Source organism: Somniosus microcephalus, chromosome 18 (assembly GCF_052327205.1).
Source record: "Somniosus microcephalus isolate GS21.2 chromosome 18, FLI_Smic_1.0, whole genome shotgun sequence".
Lineage (NCBI taxonomy): Eukaryota > Metazoa > Chordata > Chondrichthyes > Squaliformes > Somniosidae > Somniosus > Somniosus microcephalus.
The window spans coordinates 10,245,469-10,262,216 of NC_141004.1; the positions used below are offsets into that span (position 1 = coordinate 10,245,469).

At 46.1% G+C, this 16,748-nt stretch overlaps 1 protein-coding gene across 1 annotated transcript in view; it reads left to right on the forward strand.

Annotated features, from left to right (window-relative positions):
• The first annotated feature begins 1,581 nt into the window (after positions 1-1,581).
• LOC147105018 (uncharacterized) overlaps positions 1,582-16,748 on the forward strand; it is a 41,310-nt gene continuing 26,143 nt past the window's right edge. Inside the window, exons 1-2 of the mRNA XM_086011033.1 lie at positions 1,582-1,645; positions 12,768-12,834. Of these exons, the coding sequence (XP_085867159.1) occupies positions 12,831-12,834 (4 nt within the window). The 5' untranslated portion in view covers positions 1,582-1,645; positions 12,768-12,830. The remainder of the gene's footprint in view (positions 1,646-12,767; positions 12,835-16,748) is intronic.

The following is a 16,748-nucleotide window of genomic DNA, read 5'->3' on the forward strand; positions in this document are numbered from 1 at the left end:
GTGATGTTGATTGAGGGATAAATATTGGCCCCAGGACACCGGGGAGAACTCCCCTGCTCTTCTTCGATATAGTGCCCACGGGATCTTTTACGTCCACCTGAGAGTGCAGGCAGGGCCTCGGTTTAACGTCTCATCTGAAAGACGGCACCTCCGACAGTGCAGCACTCCCTCAGCACTGCACTGGGAGTGTCAGTTACGTGGATAGACTAGAGAAGGTTGAGGGGAGATTTAATAGAGGTGTTCAAAATCATGAGGGGTCTAGACAGAGTAGATAGAGAGAAACTGTTCCCATTGGCGGAAGGGTCGAGAACCAGAGGACACAGATTTAAGGTGATTGGCAGAAGATCCAAAGGCGACATGAGGAAAAACCTTTTTACACAGTGAGTGGTTAGGATCTGGAATGCACTGCTTGAAAGTGTGGTGAAGGCAGATTCAATTGTGGCTTTCAAAAGGGAATTGAATAAGAACCTGAGGGGAAAAAAATTGCAGGGCTACGGGGAAAGGGCAGGGGAGTGGGACTAGCTGAAGTGCTCTTGCAGAGAGCTGGGATGGGCTCGACAGGCCGAATGGCCTCTTTCCATGCTCTAACCATTCTATGATTCTATGACAGTGCAGCACTCCCTCGGTACTGCACTAGAGTGTCAGCCTGGATTATGTGCTCAAGCCTCTGGAACAAGCCTATGAGCTGCCACAGATGTACAAACGCTCCCACTGAGCCAAGCAACATAAAATATAAATATTAAATAAATCAGTACATACAATGGAGCAGAATGCATTGACAATAGAGAGGCTACAACTATCAGGAAAGACTGAACAGGCTGGGGCTCTTTTCTCTAGATAAGAGAAGACTGAGGGGTGACCTGATGGAGGTCTTTAAGATTATGAAAGGGTTCGATAAGCTAGACGTAGAGAAGATGTTTCCACTTGTGGGGGAGACCAGAACCAGAGGCCATCAATATAAGATCGTCACTAATAATCCAACAGAGAATTCAGGGGAAACTTCTTTACCCAGAGAGTGCTGAGAATGTAGAACTCGCTACCACAACGAGTGGTCCAGGCGAATAGCACAGCTGTATTTAAGGGGAAGCTCGGTAAACACACGAGGGAGAAGGGAATAGGATATGCTGATGGGGTGAGATGGAAAGGGGGGTGGGAGGAGGCTTGTGTGGAGCATAAACACCGGCACGGACCAGTGGGGCCGAATGGCCTGTTTCTGTGCTGTAACTACTGTGTAATTCTATGTAAACGATGTCAATTCTATGTAATTCTTTGTAATTCTATGTAAATTCTATTTAATTGTGTGTAATATGCTGGATCAAATTTCAGCTCTGGTCCAGTCTGCCACTGGAACTGTGAAAGTATAAAAAATAAATTCACAATGGGAGACGTACATTGCGATAACTACAACCGTCCGCGGCACAGGACAAGCCCGACCATCACCAGGACAGGGCTCGAACACCGTTCAGAGCCGAGTTTCTTCTTCATGAAACAGGCGGGTATGAAACTCTCCAATGTGACAGCAATATGTAGCAGGAAGTGTGAGATGTTGTGAAACAAGACAGTGCATTCCCTATTCTATAACAGAGGCAGCGACTCAGTCAGAGAGCGAGGACAGAGGTTCGGACAGGTTCCCCTGACTGCACAGGTACTGGAACTTTAAGCTGTCTCAGATTACGACAGCGTTAGATGAAGCGGGGCCGGGAGGAGGCTCGTGTGGAGCATAAAGGTCAGCATAGACCAGACGGGCCGACTGGCCTGTTTCTGTGCTGCAGACTCGACCTCACCCCAATGTAACATTAGAGGGCATTGGCTGGGTCTCTCTGGGCTGTTCATACAAATAAGAAGCCAGATTGTGAGCAAGAAGTGTATATTGAGAGAGTGGTTAGCAAAGCATGTGGGATCTTGGGCTTCATAAATAGAGGTATTGAGTACAAAAGTAGAGAAGTTATGCTGAACCTTTATAAAGCGCTGGTTCGGCCACAACTGGAGTATTGCGTCCAGTTCTGGTCACCACAGATTAGGAAGGATGCGAAGGCCCTTGAGAGGGTGCAGAGGAGATTTACCAGAATGGTTCCGGAGATGGGGGATCTTAGCTACAAGGACAGGTTGGAGAAGCTGGATTTGTTTTCATTGGAGCAAAGGAGGTTGAGGGGTGATTTGATAGAGGTGTACAAGATTATGACGGGTTTGGATAGGCTAGACGGGGAAAGGCTGTTCCCACTAGTTGATGGTACAAGGACTAGGGGACACAGATTTAAGGTTTTGGGCAAGAGATACAGGGGGGGATGTGAGGAAAAACTTTTTTACGCTGCGAGTAGTGATGACCTGGAACTCGCTGCCGACGGAAGTGGTGGAAACGGAGACACTCAATGTTTTCAAGGCGAGACTGGATAGGCACTTGAGGGAAATAAACTTGCAGGGCTACGGGGATAGAGTGGGGGAATGCGACTGACTGGATTGCGCCACAGAGAGCCAGCACAGACTCGATGGGCCGAATGGCCTCCTTCTGTGCCGTTATGACTCTAAGTGGTTAACTGAACACAAGATTGTGTCACACGATCGAGGCACTTCTTCATAATGGCTCAGATTTTTGTTGCCCGTTTAATGGCGCTTGCCGTTATTAACGTGTTTAATCGTCCAACAACTTGTGGCGAGGAAGGGATACCCCGTGAGTTGTGAATTGGCACAACGTGCCGGACGATTCACGCTGCTCCCCCCACACCCCGTTAGCCTCACGGAAAACAGCAGCTCACCCTCAACCTCCCCGTGAGTTTCGTGAAATTGCTGGATTTGCGCATTAATTGCCCGTGAAACTCGCCGCGGAAAGTCGGGGCTGGAACTTAACAGCGTAAGGAACCTTCTTAATGAGAAGGTTTATGTTCCTGCAGTGCAGAAATCTCTCCGGCCCAGACGGGAGAATTGAAACTGTGGAGTCTTGTTCCCACAGGTCGTAAATCGTGTTTCGCTAACTTGATTGAGTTCTTTGATGAAGTAACAGAGAGGGTTGATGAGGGTAATTTGGTGGTTACAGATTTTTAAAATGTCAAATTTAATTGTTACATTTTTTTCTCACTTTTTTCTCTCTGTTAATCCAATCTTTCTTTCCCGCTCTCTCTCTGTACCTGATTTGACTAAAATTCGCCCAATTTCCTTCTCCGTTGCTCCTCTCTTTCTTTCTCAATCCTTAAATCTCATTGGTTAGGGAGATAGACTGTTGGTCCCGTCGTTCACCGAGGTCCCAGATGGCCCGCTGCCCTCGCCGCGCCGTTATCAGCTCGCGCTCCCAGAAACTTGCAGGGCTGAAGGGTGAGGGGAAATCTCTAACTACCAGGGCACGCCAGAGGATGTCCTGCTCCACCACGGTCTCGGCTCTTGTGTCCGAAATGTGGAATTTCTTTTTATCTTTGATACACTATTTGTTGTGCAACTTGAGAACAAGATTATTGACTCTTATTTTAACCGGGCATTGTAGTCTCGGCCTTCACATTCTTCTTTCCCAAACTTAAAGAAAGATCTCAAACCGAAACTTTGGGGGGGAAATTTGGTTGCTTTGCACCTCCCGTTAGCGCCCTAAGAGGGCGCAAAGCAACTAGCGCCCGGGCGCACGACCGCCAACGCCCCCCACGAAATTCAGATGGAGGTTAGCGGCGGCAGTAACTGTTAGTGCCCGGTGGCGCTGCGCTGCCACCGATTATGTCATCGCCATGCGCAGCGCCCTGGCCGCAATCTTCGGTAGCGCCCCCTGACTTACCACCGGAGGCTATGCCCGACGGGGTCGGGGGGGGGCCTACCTGCGGCCGGGGCGGCGCAAATTAAAGGTGCGATGCCGGGTGGCCATTTTTGTTGCTGGCCGCCTGCCAGCACCTGCCCCCTCTGCCGTCCCCGGCCTCCTCTTCAGCCCCCCCCGCGGAGTGCCATCTGCGCTCTGTGAACCCGGCACTTCTCTTGAGTGCCAGGCTCCTTTGCCAGCACTCTGATCCCTGGTGGTCCAGCAAGGGGAGGAAGGCCTGCAGTACCGCGACACGACTTGCCGCAGCACCACATAGCGCCGCGATGTTCCCTCGCAGCGCCCCAAGAGGGAGTCAGGGCGGTTCCAGTAGCACCCCGCTTCCCTCTTGGGGCGCTACCGATGAATTTCGGCCACGGGGGGCGCTAATTTATTCGGGGCGCTAAAAGTAGCACCCTGGTGAAGATAGCGCCCCAAAGGGGGCGCGACTCAATTTTTCCCCCAAAGACCTTAGTTAAGGACACCGCCACAGTTAACGAGACTGAGAGAGAAGACAAAAATATAGCAGGAAGTAGCATTTAGGTGGCCACATGCGGAGGTTTCGAAAGGTTGAATTTTGTAGAAGGATGTGAAGGTTGAGCAAGTGTTCCGAGCGATGATTTTAACTCCTGTCACCTTGCCAAGACTTGAGCACAAAAATCGAGGCCGACACTCCCAGTGCAGTACTGAAGGAGTGCTGCACTGTCAGAGGTGCCGTCTTTCAGATGAGATGTTAAACCGAGGCCCTGTCTGTCCTCTCAGGTGGACGTATATAGGGTTACATACACAGGATATACGGCACAGAAACAGGCCATTCGGCCCAACCAGTCCATGCCGGCGTTTATGCTCCACTCGAGCCTCCTCCCGTCTTTCCTCATCTAAATCTATCAGCATAACCCTCTATTCCCTTCTCCCTCATATGCTTATCTAACCGCCCCTGAAATGCATCTAAACTATTCGCTTCAACCACTCCCTGTGGTAGCGAGTTCCACATTCTCACCACTCTCTGGGTAAAGAAGTTTCTTCTGAATTCCCTATTGGATTTCTTGGTGACTATCTTATATTGATGGCCTCTAGTTATGCTCTTCCCCACAAGTGGAAACGTTCTCTCTGTATCCACTCTATCAAAACCTTTCATCATTTTAAAGACCTCTATTAGGTCACCCCTCAGCCTTCTTTTTTCAAGAGAAAAGAGACCCAGCCTGTTCATCCTTTCCTGATATGTATACCCTCGCATTCCTAGTATCATCCTTGTAAATCTTCTCTGCACCCTCTCTAGTGCCGCTACATCCTTTTTATAATATGGCGACTAGAATTGTACACAGTACTCTAAGTGTGATCTAACCAAGGTTCGATACAGGTTTAGCATAACTTCCCTACTTATCAAACCCTAGTTCTTGGTTTGCTTTTTTTATGGCCTTGCTAACCTGTGTCGCAATTTTTAGTGATTTGTGTATTTGTACTTTGAGGTCCTTTTGTTCCTCTACCCCACCCAGACTCGCACCCTCCAAGTGATAAGTGACCTCCCTATTCTTCCTACCAAAATGTAATACCTCACATTTATCTGTGTTGAACTTCATTTGCCAATTATATGCCCATTCTGCAAGTTTATTAATGTCCGTCTGTAATTTGTTGCAGTCCTCCTCCGTATTGACTATTCCCCCCCCCCCCGCCAATTTGGTGTCATCCGCAACTTTAGAAATTGTGTTTTTGATTCCAAAGTCTAAATCGTTAATATAAATTGCGAACAACAGTGGTCTCAGCACTGATCCTTGTGGAACACCATTACCCACTGTTATAAATCTCATCATTCATAAAGAAACTACTCATGAAATAACGCTGGACGGCCAGCTGGTGGTGCCATCCAAGGAGTATAAATACTCAGGCGTCGGCCCCAGCTCCTCAGGGACATTTTGTAAGACAAGGAACTAGTGAAGTACAACTAGACCTCCATGTTCTGAAACAAGTTGATTAAAGCCTTGCTTTATACTCAAACCAAGTGTGTAGTGAGTTTTATTACATCACCCACCTTCTGCCACTGTGAATAGTTACCCTTTACTCCCACTCTCTGCTTTCTGTCCTGAAGCCAGCCAGCAATCCATTCTGCTCCTTGTCCCCTGACTCTGCATTCTCTGACCTTGTTCATCAGTCTATTATGTGGTACCTTATCGAAGGCCTTTTAAAAATCTAAATAAATTACATCTACTGCATTACCCTTGTCTACTCTCTCTGTTACCTCTTCAAAAAATTCAATGAGGTTGGTCAAGCAAGACATTGCCTTTTGAAACCCATGCTGACTATTCATTATTATATTTTTTGTTTCTAGATGTTCTTCTATTTTCCTTTAGTAGGGATTCCATTATTTTTCCTACCACCTATGTTAAGCTGACTGGTCTATAATTCCCTGGACATGTTCTATCCCCCTTCTTAAATATAGGTATTACGTTGCTATCCGCCAGTCTTCTGGCACTACACCTTTTTCTAATGAATTATTAAATATGTGTAGAAATGCCACGGCTATCTCTCCCCTAGATTCTTTTAAAATGCATGGATGCAATCTATCCGGACCAGGGCTTTTATCCACTTTGAGTTTTTTTTAAATTATTTTATGGGATGTGGGCGTCGCTGGCAAGGCCAGCATTTATTGCCCATCCCTAATTGTCCTTGAGAAGGTGGTGGTGAGCCGCCTTCTTGAACCGCTGCAGTCCGTGCGGTGAGGGTACTCCCACAGTGCTGTTATGTAGGGAGTTCCAGAATTTTGACTCAGCGACGATGAAGGATTGGCGATATACTTCTAAGTCAGGATAACTTGGAGGGGAACTTGGAGGTGGTGCTGTTCCCATGTGCCTGCTGTCCTAGTCCTTCTAGGTGGAAGAGGTCATGGGTTTGGGAGGTGCTGTCGAAGAAACCTTGGCGAGTTGCTGCAGTGCATCTTGTAGATGGTACACACTGCAGCCACGGTGCGCTGGTGGTGGAGGGAGTGAATGTTTAAGGTGGTGGATGGGGTGCCATTCAAGCGGGCTGCTTTGTCCTGGATGGTATCGAGCTTCTTGAGTGTTGTTGGAGCTGCACTCATCCAGGCAAGTGGAGAGTATTCCATCACACTCCTGACTTGTGCCTTGTAGATGGTAGAAAGGCTTTGGGGAGTCAGGAAGTGAGACACTCGCCACAGAATACCCAGCCTCTGACCTGCTCTTGTTGCCACAGTATTTATGTGGCTGGTCCAGTTAAGTTTCTGCTCAATGGTAACCCCCAGGATGTTGATGGTGGGGGATTCGATGATGGTAATGCCATTGAATGTCAAGGGGCGGTGGTTAGACTCTCGCTTGTTGGAGATAGTCATTGCCTGGCACTTGTGTGGCGCGAATGTTACCTGCCACTTATCATCCCAAGCCTGAACGTTGTCCAGGTCTTGCTGCATGCGGGCATGGACGGCTTCATTATCTGAGGAGCTTTGAATGGCACTGAATACTGTGCAGTCATCAGCGAACATTCCCATTTCTGACCTCATGTTGGAGGGAAGGTCATTGGGGAAGCAGCTGAAGATGGTTGGGCCTAGGACACTGCCCTGAGGAACTCCTGCAGTGATGTCCTGGGGCTGTGATGATTGACCTTCAACCACCACAATCATCTTCCTTTGTGCTAGGTATGACTCCAGCCAGTGGGGAGTTTTTCCCCCGATTCCCATTGACTTCAGTTTTACTAGGACTCCTTGATGCCAGACTCGGTCAAATGCTGCCTTGATGCCAAGGGCAGTCACTCTCCCCTCACCTCTGGAATTCAGCTCCTTTGTCCATGTTTGGACCAAGGCTGTAATGAGGTCAGGAGCCGAGTGGTCTTGGTGGAACCCAAACTGGGCATCAGTGAGCAGGTTATTGGTGAGTAAGTACTGCTTGATAGCACTGTCGATGACACCTTCCATCACTTTGCTGATGATTGAGAGTAGACTGATGGGGCAGTAATTTGCCGGATTGGATTTGTCCTGCTTTTTGTGGACAGGACATACCTGGGCAGTTTTCCACATTGTCGGATAGATGCCAGTGTTGTAGCTGTGCTGGAACAGCTTGGCTAGAAGCGCGGCTAGTTCTGGAGCACAAGTCTTCAGCACGATAGCCGGGATGTTGTCGGGGCCCATAGCCTTTGCTGTATCCAGTGCGCTGAGCCATTTCTTGATATCACGTGGAGTGAATTGAATTGACTGAAGACTGGCTTCTGTGATGGAGGCCAATATGGATCATCCACTCGGCACTTCTGGCTTAAGATGGTAAATTTGATTAGCTTTTTAATATATCCCCTTTTTACTTTAAATGCACTTATCTCATTACTAATCGCATCATCCAATGTCATGTCCACCTGTTCTATCTCCCTGGTAAATACTGAAGCAAAATAATTGTTTAATATTTCTGCCATCTCTCTGTCATTACCTGTGCTATTATCCTGTCTATCCCTTAATGGCCCTATTCCCATCCCAACCTTCATTTTTTTATTGATGTGCCTGTAAAATATTTTACTATTTTGTTTTATGTTCCTTGATAATTTAATTTCATAGTTCCTCTTTGCCTTCCCAATTGTTTTTTTGACTTCTCTCCTAATCTCTTCATATTCTCCCTTATCATGCACTCTCCTGCCATCAATGTACTTAATATATGCCTCTTTCCTCACCCTCAATTGACCCCTTATGGCTTTATTCATCCATGGAATCTCATTAGTGTTTAGTTTGTTCTTTCCTTTTAGCGGAATATATTTTTCCTGCATTCTGTTAAACAACACTTTAAATGATTCCCATTGCTGTTCTACACCATTGTTTGCCAATATTGCTGCCCATTTTTTCCCCCAAGTTCTATTCTCAGCCCCTCAAAATCAACTTTTCTCCAATCTATTAATCTGGTTTTCGTCATAATTATGTCCTTCTCAATTATCATCTTAAAACGTATTATATTATGGTCACTATTGCCTATATGTTCCCCTACTTTTACTTCTCTTATCTGTTCTGGTTCATTCCCCATTACTAGATCCAATAGCGAATCCTCTCTTGTTGGGCTTTTTACATATTGGGTTAGAAAGGAATCTGTATACATTATAGGAACTCCATTTGTTTATCCCCTTTACCTACCTCTTCTGTCCAATTAATATTGCGGTAGTTGAAATCCCCCATGATTATTATTCTATGGTTTTTACTCATTTCCCTAATTTGTCTACATGTTTCTTCCTCCACATCCCTTCCACTATTAGGTGGTGTGTAGACTATGCCTATTAGTGTGATTGATCCTTTATTATCTTTTATTATCTTTTATCTCTATCCATAGATTCTATTTTTACATAAGAACATAAGAAATAGGAGCAGGATTAGACTACTTGGCCCCTTGAGCCTGCTCCGCCATTCAATAAGATCGTGGCTGATCTTGGGCTCAAAGCCACTTCCCTGCCCACTTCCCATAACTCTTCACTCCCTTATCTTGCAAAAAACTGTCTATCTCCACTTTAAATGTATTTAATGACCCAGCCTCCATGGCTCTCTGGGGCAGAGAATGCCACAGATTTGTGACCCTCTGAGAGAAGAAATTCCTCCTCATCTCAGTTCTAAAAGGATGACCATTTATTCTAAAACTGTGCTCCCGCATTCTAGATTTCCCCACGAGGGGAAACATCCTCTCTGCATCTACCTTGTCGAGCCCCCTCAGTATCTTATATGTTTCGATAAGATCACCTCTCATTCTTATAATTTCCAATGAGTATAGGCCCAGCCTGCTCAACCTTTCCTCATAAGCCAACCCCCTCATCTCTGGAATTAACCTAATGAATCGTCTCTGAACTGCCTCCAATGCAAGTATATCCTTCCTTAAATAAGGAGACCAAAACTGTACACAGTACTCCAGGTGTGGTCTCACCAATACCCTGTACAGTTGTAGCAGGACTTCCCTGCTTTTATACTCCAACCCCCTTGAAATAAAGGCCAACATTCCATTTGCCTTTTTGATTACTTGCTGTACCTGCATGCTAACTTTTTGTGTTTCATGCACAAGGACCCCCAGGTCCCTCTGAACTGTAGCATTTTGTAATCTCTCTCCATTTAAATAATAATTTGCTTTTTTATTTTTCCTGCCAAAGTGTATAACCTCACACTTTCCCACATTATACTCCATCTGCCAAATGTTTGCCCATTCATCTAGCCTGTTAATATCCCTTTGCAGGTTCTTTGAGTCCTCTGCACAACTTGCTTTCCCACCCATCTTTGTATCATCCGCAAACTTGGCTACATTACACTCAGTCCCTTCATCCAAGTCATTAATGTAGATTGTAAATAGTTGAGGCCCCAGCACCGATCCCTGTGACACACCACTAGTTACCGTTTGTCAACTGGAAAATGACCCATTTATCCCGACTCTCTGCTTTCTGTTAGTTAGCCAATTCTCCATCCATGCTAATATATTACCCCCAATTCCGTGAGCTCTTATCTTATGCAGTAACCTTTTATGTACCTTATCGAATGCCTTCTGGAAATCCAAATACACCACATCCACTGGTTCACCTTTGTCCACCCTGCTCGTTACCTCCTCAAAGAACTCCAGCAAGTTTGTTAAACATGATTTCCCTTTCATAAAACCATGCTGACTCTGCTTGACTGCATTATGATTTTCCAAATGCCCTGCTATTGCTTCCTTAATGAAGGACTCCAGCATTTTCCCAACAACAGATGTTAGGCTAACTGGTCTATAGTTTCCTGCTTTCTGTCTTCCTCCTTTCTTAAATAGGGGTGTTACATTTGCGGTTTTCCAATCCGCTGGGACCTCTCCAGAGTCCAGGGAATTTTGATATATTGCAACCAATGCATCCGCTATCTCTGCAGCCACTTCTTTTAAGACCCTGGGATGCAGGCCATCTGGTTCAGGGGACTTGTCATCTTTTAGTCCCATTATTTTACCAAGTACTATTTTCTTAGTGATAGCTGCATCACTTTTTTCTACTGCCATTATGTTATCCCCAATACGTACAGCTACTCCACCTTCCCTTTTTCCCTCTCTATCTTTTCTAAGTATGTTATACTCTGCAATGTTTAATTCCCAGTCCTGATTTTTCTGTAGCCATGTCTCAGTAATCCCTACTGTGTCTGGTTCCTCACAACACATTTACCCTTTCTGCTAGGACACGGGTCCCAACCCGGTTCAGGTGGAGCCCATCCCATCAATACAGCTCCTTCCTGGTGCCAGTTTCACATGAAAAGAAACCCCGGAAAAGATCCCATGGCACTATTTTGAAGAAGAGCAGGGGAGTTCTCCCCGGTGTCCTGGGCCAATATTTACCCCTCAATCAACATCACTAAAAAACAGATTATCTGATCATTATCGCATTGCTGTTTGTGGGAGCTTGCTGTGCGCAAATTGGCTGCCATTTTTCCTACATTACAACAGTGACTACACTTCAAAAAGTACTTCATTGGCTGTAAAACACTTTGGGACGTCCTGAGGTCGTGAAAGGCGCTATAGAAATGCAAGTCTTGTTTCTTTCAGAAGAGAAGATGGGAGGGGGAATCTGACCTAGGACTCAATACAAACTTAAGAGGCTTCAAAGTGAGACTAGATCAAAGGTTTTCCACTGACCACTAGATTTGTGAAGCGGGCTCTCAGAAAGACTATTTTACACTTGGGGGCAGATCTTGACTTTACGCGATTGTGTAAAATGGGTGATAGCAAATTGACAGCCCATTTTACATCTCTCCTTATTTACTTCAGTGGAAATAAAAATGGGGAGAGACTGGGGTTCCCGACTGTCTCGCGCCCATTTTACACTATAGCACAAAGGCAAGATCTACCCCAGTGTCAATTAACTGATATTCAGAGGGACCTGGTTGTCCTTGTATACGAATCACTGAAAGTTAACATGCAGGTACAGCAAGCAATTCAGAAAGCAAATGATATGTTAACCTTTATTACAAGAGTCTAAGAGTAAAGAAGTCTTACTGCAATTATATAGGGCCCTGGTGAGACCACACCTGGAGTATTGTGTACAGTTTTGGTCTCCTTACCTAAGAAAGGATTTGCTTGTCTTAGAGGGAGTGCAACGCAGAAGGTTCACCAGACTGGTTCCTGGGATGGGGGGATTTTCCTATGAGGAGAGATTGAGTTGGCTAGGCCTATATTTTCTAGAGTTTAGAAGAATGAGAGGTGATCTCATTGAAACATACAAAATTCTTACAGGACTTGACAGGGTAGATGCAGGGAGGATGTTTCCCCCTGGCTGGGGACTCTAGAATCAGGGGTCACAGTCTCAGAATAAGGGGTTGGCCATTTAGGACTGAGATGAGGAGAAATTTCTTCACTCAGAGGGTGGTGAATCTTTGGAATTCTCTACCCCAGAGGGCTGTGCAGGATTAGTCGTTGAGTATATTCAAGACAGAGATCGATAGATTGTTGGACTCTAGGGGATCCAAGGGATATGGGGATCGGGCGGGAAAGTGGAGATGAGGTGAAAGATCAGCCATGATCTTCTTGAATGACGGAGCAGGCTCGAAGAGCCAAATGGCCGACTCCTGCCCTATTTCTTATGTTCTTAACTCCTTCAGAAAAAGAACTGGAGAAATATACTGGCACTGACGATAATAGGAATATTTATGAGAGAAAATATTAGATACTTCATTGGACATGAAGACAAATCGATAGATATTCTAGAATATTATTTGATTATTCTTGGGGATGGGGTGGGGAAATTAGCAATATTTCCCCTCAGGAGCTTAAAGTATTTGATATAGTCCATGATGGTTTGTGTTCCCTTGAGTTTATATGGTTGTGGGGTGATCGAATCAAAGTGCTTAAAATGATAAATGACTAAGAGCGGGACAGGATACAGATGGCAGAGGTTTGGAGTTGGAGTTAGTGGGTGGAGTTCAGTAGGCTGGCAAAGAGCGCAGTAGAGTCTGGAGGCAATGAATTCTTGGATGAAGATTTCGGAAGCCTGGATTTCATTCGGTTAATCTCTCCTCTTGTGTGTTTTTTTGTATTTACAGGGAGCGGAACAGCTGGCAACAGCCGTACAACAGGCTAAACCAGCGAAAACAGAAGGCAGTTCAATGGGTATTTGCTGTCAGTCATTATGCTCTGATCATCTGCGTTGTATTAAGAGGGAAAGCACTTGCATCTGACATCAGAATGGCATGTCCTCAGGGCCACTAGGGATGGACAAGAAATGTGGCCTTGGTGGCAATTCTGACACCAATCTTTTTTTAAATTTGCGCCTTGTTGTGTCATCAGCTTTGCACACAACAGAATGACTTCTGATTGTAGCTGCTCTTGTTTTGTAGGTTGCTACAGCAACCGATTGGCACTCGGTCCTGACCGCGCCCAATATTCACACACATGCTGTTTCAATCAGGGTCACAAGGCAGCAGCAACCAGGAGTGCGAGCTTTTACATAGAATTACATAGAATGTACAGCACAGAGACAGGCCATTTGGCCCATCTGGTCTATGCCGGCCTTTTAATGCTCCTCACGAGCCTCATAGGAAACATAGGAACCGGAGGAGGCCATTCAGCCCCTCGAGCCTGCTCCGCCATTCAATGAGATCATGGCTGATCTGTGACCTAACTCCACATACCCGCCTTTGCCCCATATCCCTTAATACCTTTGGTTAACAAAAAGCAATCAATCTGCGATTTAAAATTAACAATTGATCTAGCATCAATTGCCGTTTGCGGAAGAGAGTTCCAAACTTCTACCGCCCTTTGGGCTGAATTTTGCCAGCGCTCAGAGTGGTTTGGAGGCGGGTCCACTGTCAAAGATCACAAAGATTGACAGCGGGTCGGTATCCCGCTGTAAACCCACCTCCTTGTCAGTTTCCCAAGTGTCGGGTCTGAAAACCCTGAACAGACTCAACACCAAGCGGCAGGTCAGCCAATTTAAACAGTTAAAAGCTTATTAAAAGGTAGTTAAGAACCATTTTCCCATGTACTTCTTATGTCTCAACATTCACTGCACCTCACTAAGCCACTTCCAAAGGTGCACACGAATCTGTCCAAGAAGGCAAAGTGGTGACAATAAGGATTTCAATGTTGGACAACACATTAACAGAAAGTTTACATGAACATTGGCTAAAACACCCAAGTGCCTACCCTTGTGTGTTGTTAGTTGGTATGATTGGACTGGGATGAGGGTGAGTGTGAGGGGTGGCTAGTGAGATGGGGAAGTGATAATGTAGATAGCGAGGGATGGGTGGAGGGGCAAGGTAAGTTGGTGTGAGTAAGGATGTGCAGGAATAGGGTAGGGAAGGCAGAGTGATGGGGATGTGATGAGTGGCACAGAAGGATGAGATTGAGTGTGGCTTTGCGGTAATGTTTCGTGATCTACTGAGATCAATGAAAGGTTTGCGCCACTGCAGCCTGGTCGGGAAGAGAACCTCCCTGCGTGCTGTGACTCCCTCCATAAGCATATGGAGGGAGTCATGGGGGAGCCTGGGTGCAGCCGTGCACCTTTGTGCAGTGCTTGTCAGTGTTTGCAGCACCTCAATGCTGTAGAACACTGACAGCACAAATGTCAAAATGAATGTGGACATGGTCTCTTTAAGGAAACCGGCTGATGACGCGTCATCAGATGACATCATCAGACCGGCTTCCTTTTAATTGGCTGGGTACCTCGCAAGTTGGGCTTAACAAGTCCAATCAGGGCAATATCACTTGGAGGAGGCGGGATGAAGATGGGAGCGGGGTTTGAGGCCGTTGCCTGCTCCGGCCACACTGGACTCACCGCGGCTGGCGAAATCGCGGCCTTTGTGTGTAGAAGTGTTTCCTAACTTCACTCCTGAAAGGTCTGGCTCTAATTTTTAGACTCTGCCCCCTAGTCCTAGAGTCCCCAAACAGCGGAAATAGTTTCTCTCTATCTACCCGATCTGTTCCCCAAGATATCCTGAAAACTTCGATCAGATCACCCCTTAACCTTCTAAATTCTAGGGAATACAACCCTAGTTTCTGTAATCTCTCTCTAACTTAACCGAAAGCTATCAATCTTTAATTTAAAATTAACAATTGATCTAGCATCAATTGGCTTCTCCCACCCCTCTTCACCTCACCTTATCAGCATATCCTTCTATTCCTTTCTCCCCAATGTGCTTATCCAGCTTCCCCTTTTGATGATTTTCGTTCTGACCTCGCCTGCCCTAATCGTGATGTCCCGACTGATGATCCACCTGAAGTCATTGGCTGTAAAGTGCTTTGGAACGGCCTGAGGTGGTGAAAGGTGCTATTAAATGCAAATTAACACCATTGACCAGAAACTTAACTGGACCAGCCACATAAATACTGTGGCAACAAGAGCAGGTCAGAGGCTGGGTATTTTACGGCGAGTGTCTCACCTCCTGACTCCCCAAAACCTCCCCATCACCTACAAGGCACAAGTCAGGAGTGTGATGGAATACTCTCCACTTGCCTGGATGAGTGCAGCTCCAACAACACTCAAAAAGCTTGACACCATCCAGGACAAAGCAACCAGCTTGATTGGCACCCCATCCACCACCTTAAACATTCACTCCCTCCACCACCGGCACACCGTGACTGCAGTGTGCACCATCTACAAGATGCACTGCAGCAACTCACCAAGGCTTCTTCGGCAGCACCTCCCAAACCCGTGACCTCTACCACCTAGAAGGACAAGGGCAGCAGGTGCATGGGAACACCACCACCTCCAAGTCACACACCATCCTGACTTAAAAGTATATCGCCAAATCTTCATCGTCGCTGGGTCAAAATCCTGGAACTCCCTCCATAACAGCACTGTGGGAGTACCTTCACCACACGGGCTGTAGCGGTTCAAGAAGGCGGCTCACCACCACCTTCTCAAGGGGTAACTCGGGATGGGCAATAAATGCTGGCCTTGCCAGCGACACCCACATCCCATAAATGAATGAAAAAAGTTATTTCTCCTTTCTATAGTATGAACTCCTATGTTAAGCTACAGCTGTACAAAGCCCTGGTTAGACCACACCTGGAGCACTGTGAGCAGTTCTGGGCACCACACCTTAGGAAGGATATACTGGCCTTGGAGGGAGTGCAGCGTAGGTTTACCAGAATGATACCCGGACTCCAAGAGTTAAATTACTAGGAAAGATTACACAAACTAAGGTTGTATTCCCTGGAATTTAGGGGTGATTTGATCGAAGTTTTCAAGATATTAAGGGGAACTGATAGGGTAGATAGAGAGAAACTATTTCAGCAAATTAGCTGCCGCGTTTCCTACATTACAACAGTGACTACATTTCAAAAGTATTTCATTGGCTATAAAGCGCTTTGGGACATCCTGAGGTTGTGAAAGGTTCTGTATAAATGCAAGTCTTTCTTTTTGTGTCTCAGGTGTCTTTCTATATATGAGAGAAACCAAACAAACTTCTGTTGTATCCCTCTTCATCTCTCTTTTCTTTGTTTGACCCTAATGTCTCCATCTTTGGCTCGGTGTCAATTCTTGTCTGGTGACTCTCCTGTGCCGTGCCCTGGGATGTTTTACTATGCTAAAGGCGCTATATAAATGCAAGCGGTTGTTGTTAACGAAGTTTCCACCACACGTCCTCCAAAGTATCGGCAACAGAGCAGGAGCAGCTCTGAGCAAGGGGTACGGTAGCATTGTGGTTATCTTAATGGACTAGTAATCCAGAGGCCTGGACTAATGATCCAGAGATATGAGTTCAAATGCCACCACGGCAGTGGGGGAATTTAAATTTAAATAAATAAATCTGGAATAAAATGCTAGCATCAGTAATGATGACCATGAAACTACCGGATTGTCGTAAAGACCCATCTGGTTCACTAATGTCCTTTAGGGAAGGAAATCTGCTGTCCTTACCCGGTCTGGCCTATATGTGACTCCAGACACACAGCAATGTGGTTGACTGTTAACTGCCCTCTGAAATGGCCCAGCAAGCCACTCAGTTGTATAAGGCGGCACCAGCACCTTCTCGAGGGCAATTAGGGATGGGCAATAAATGCTGGCCTTGCCAGCGACACCC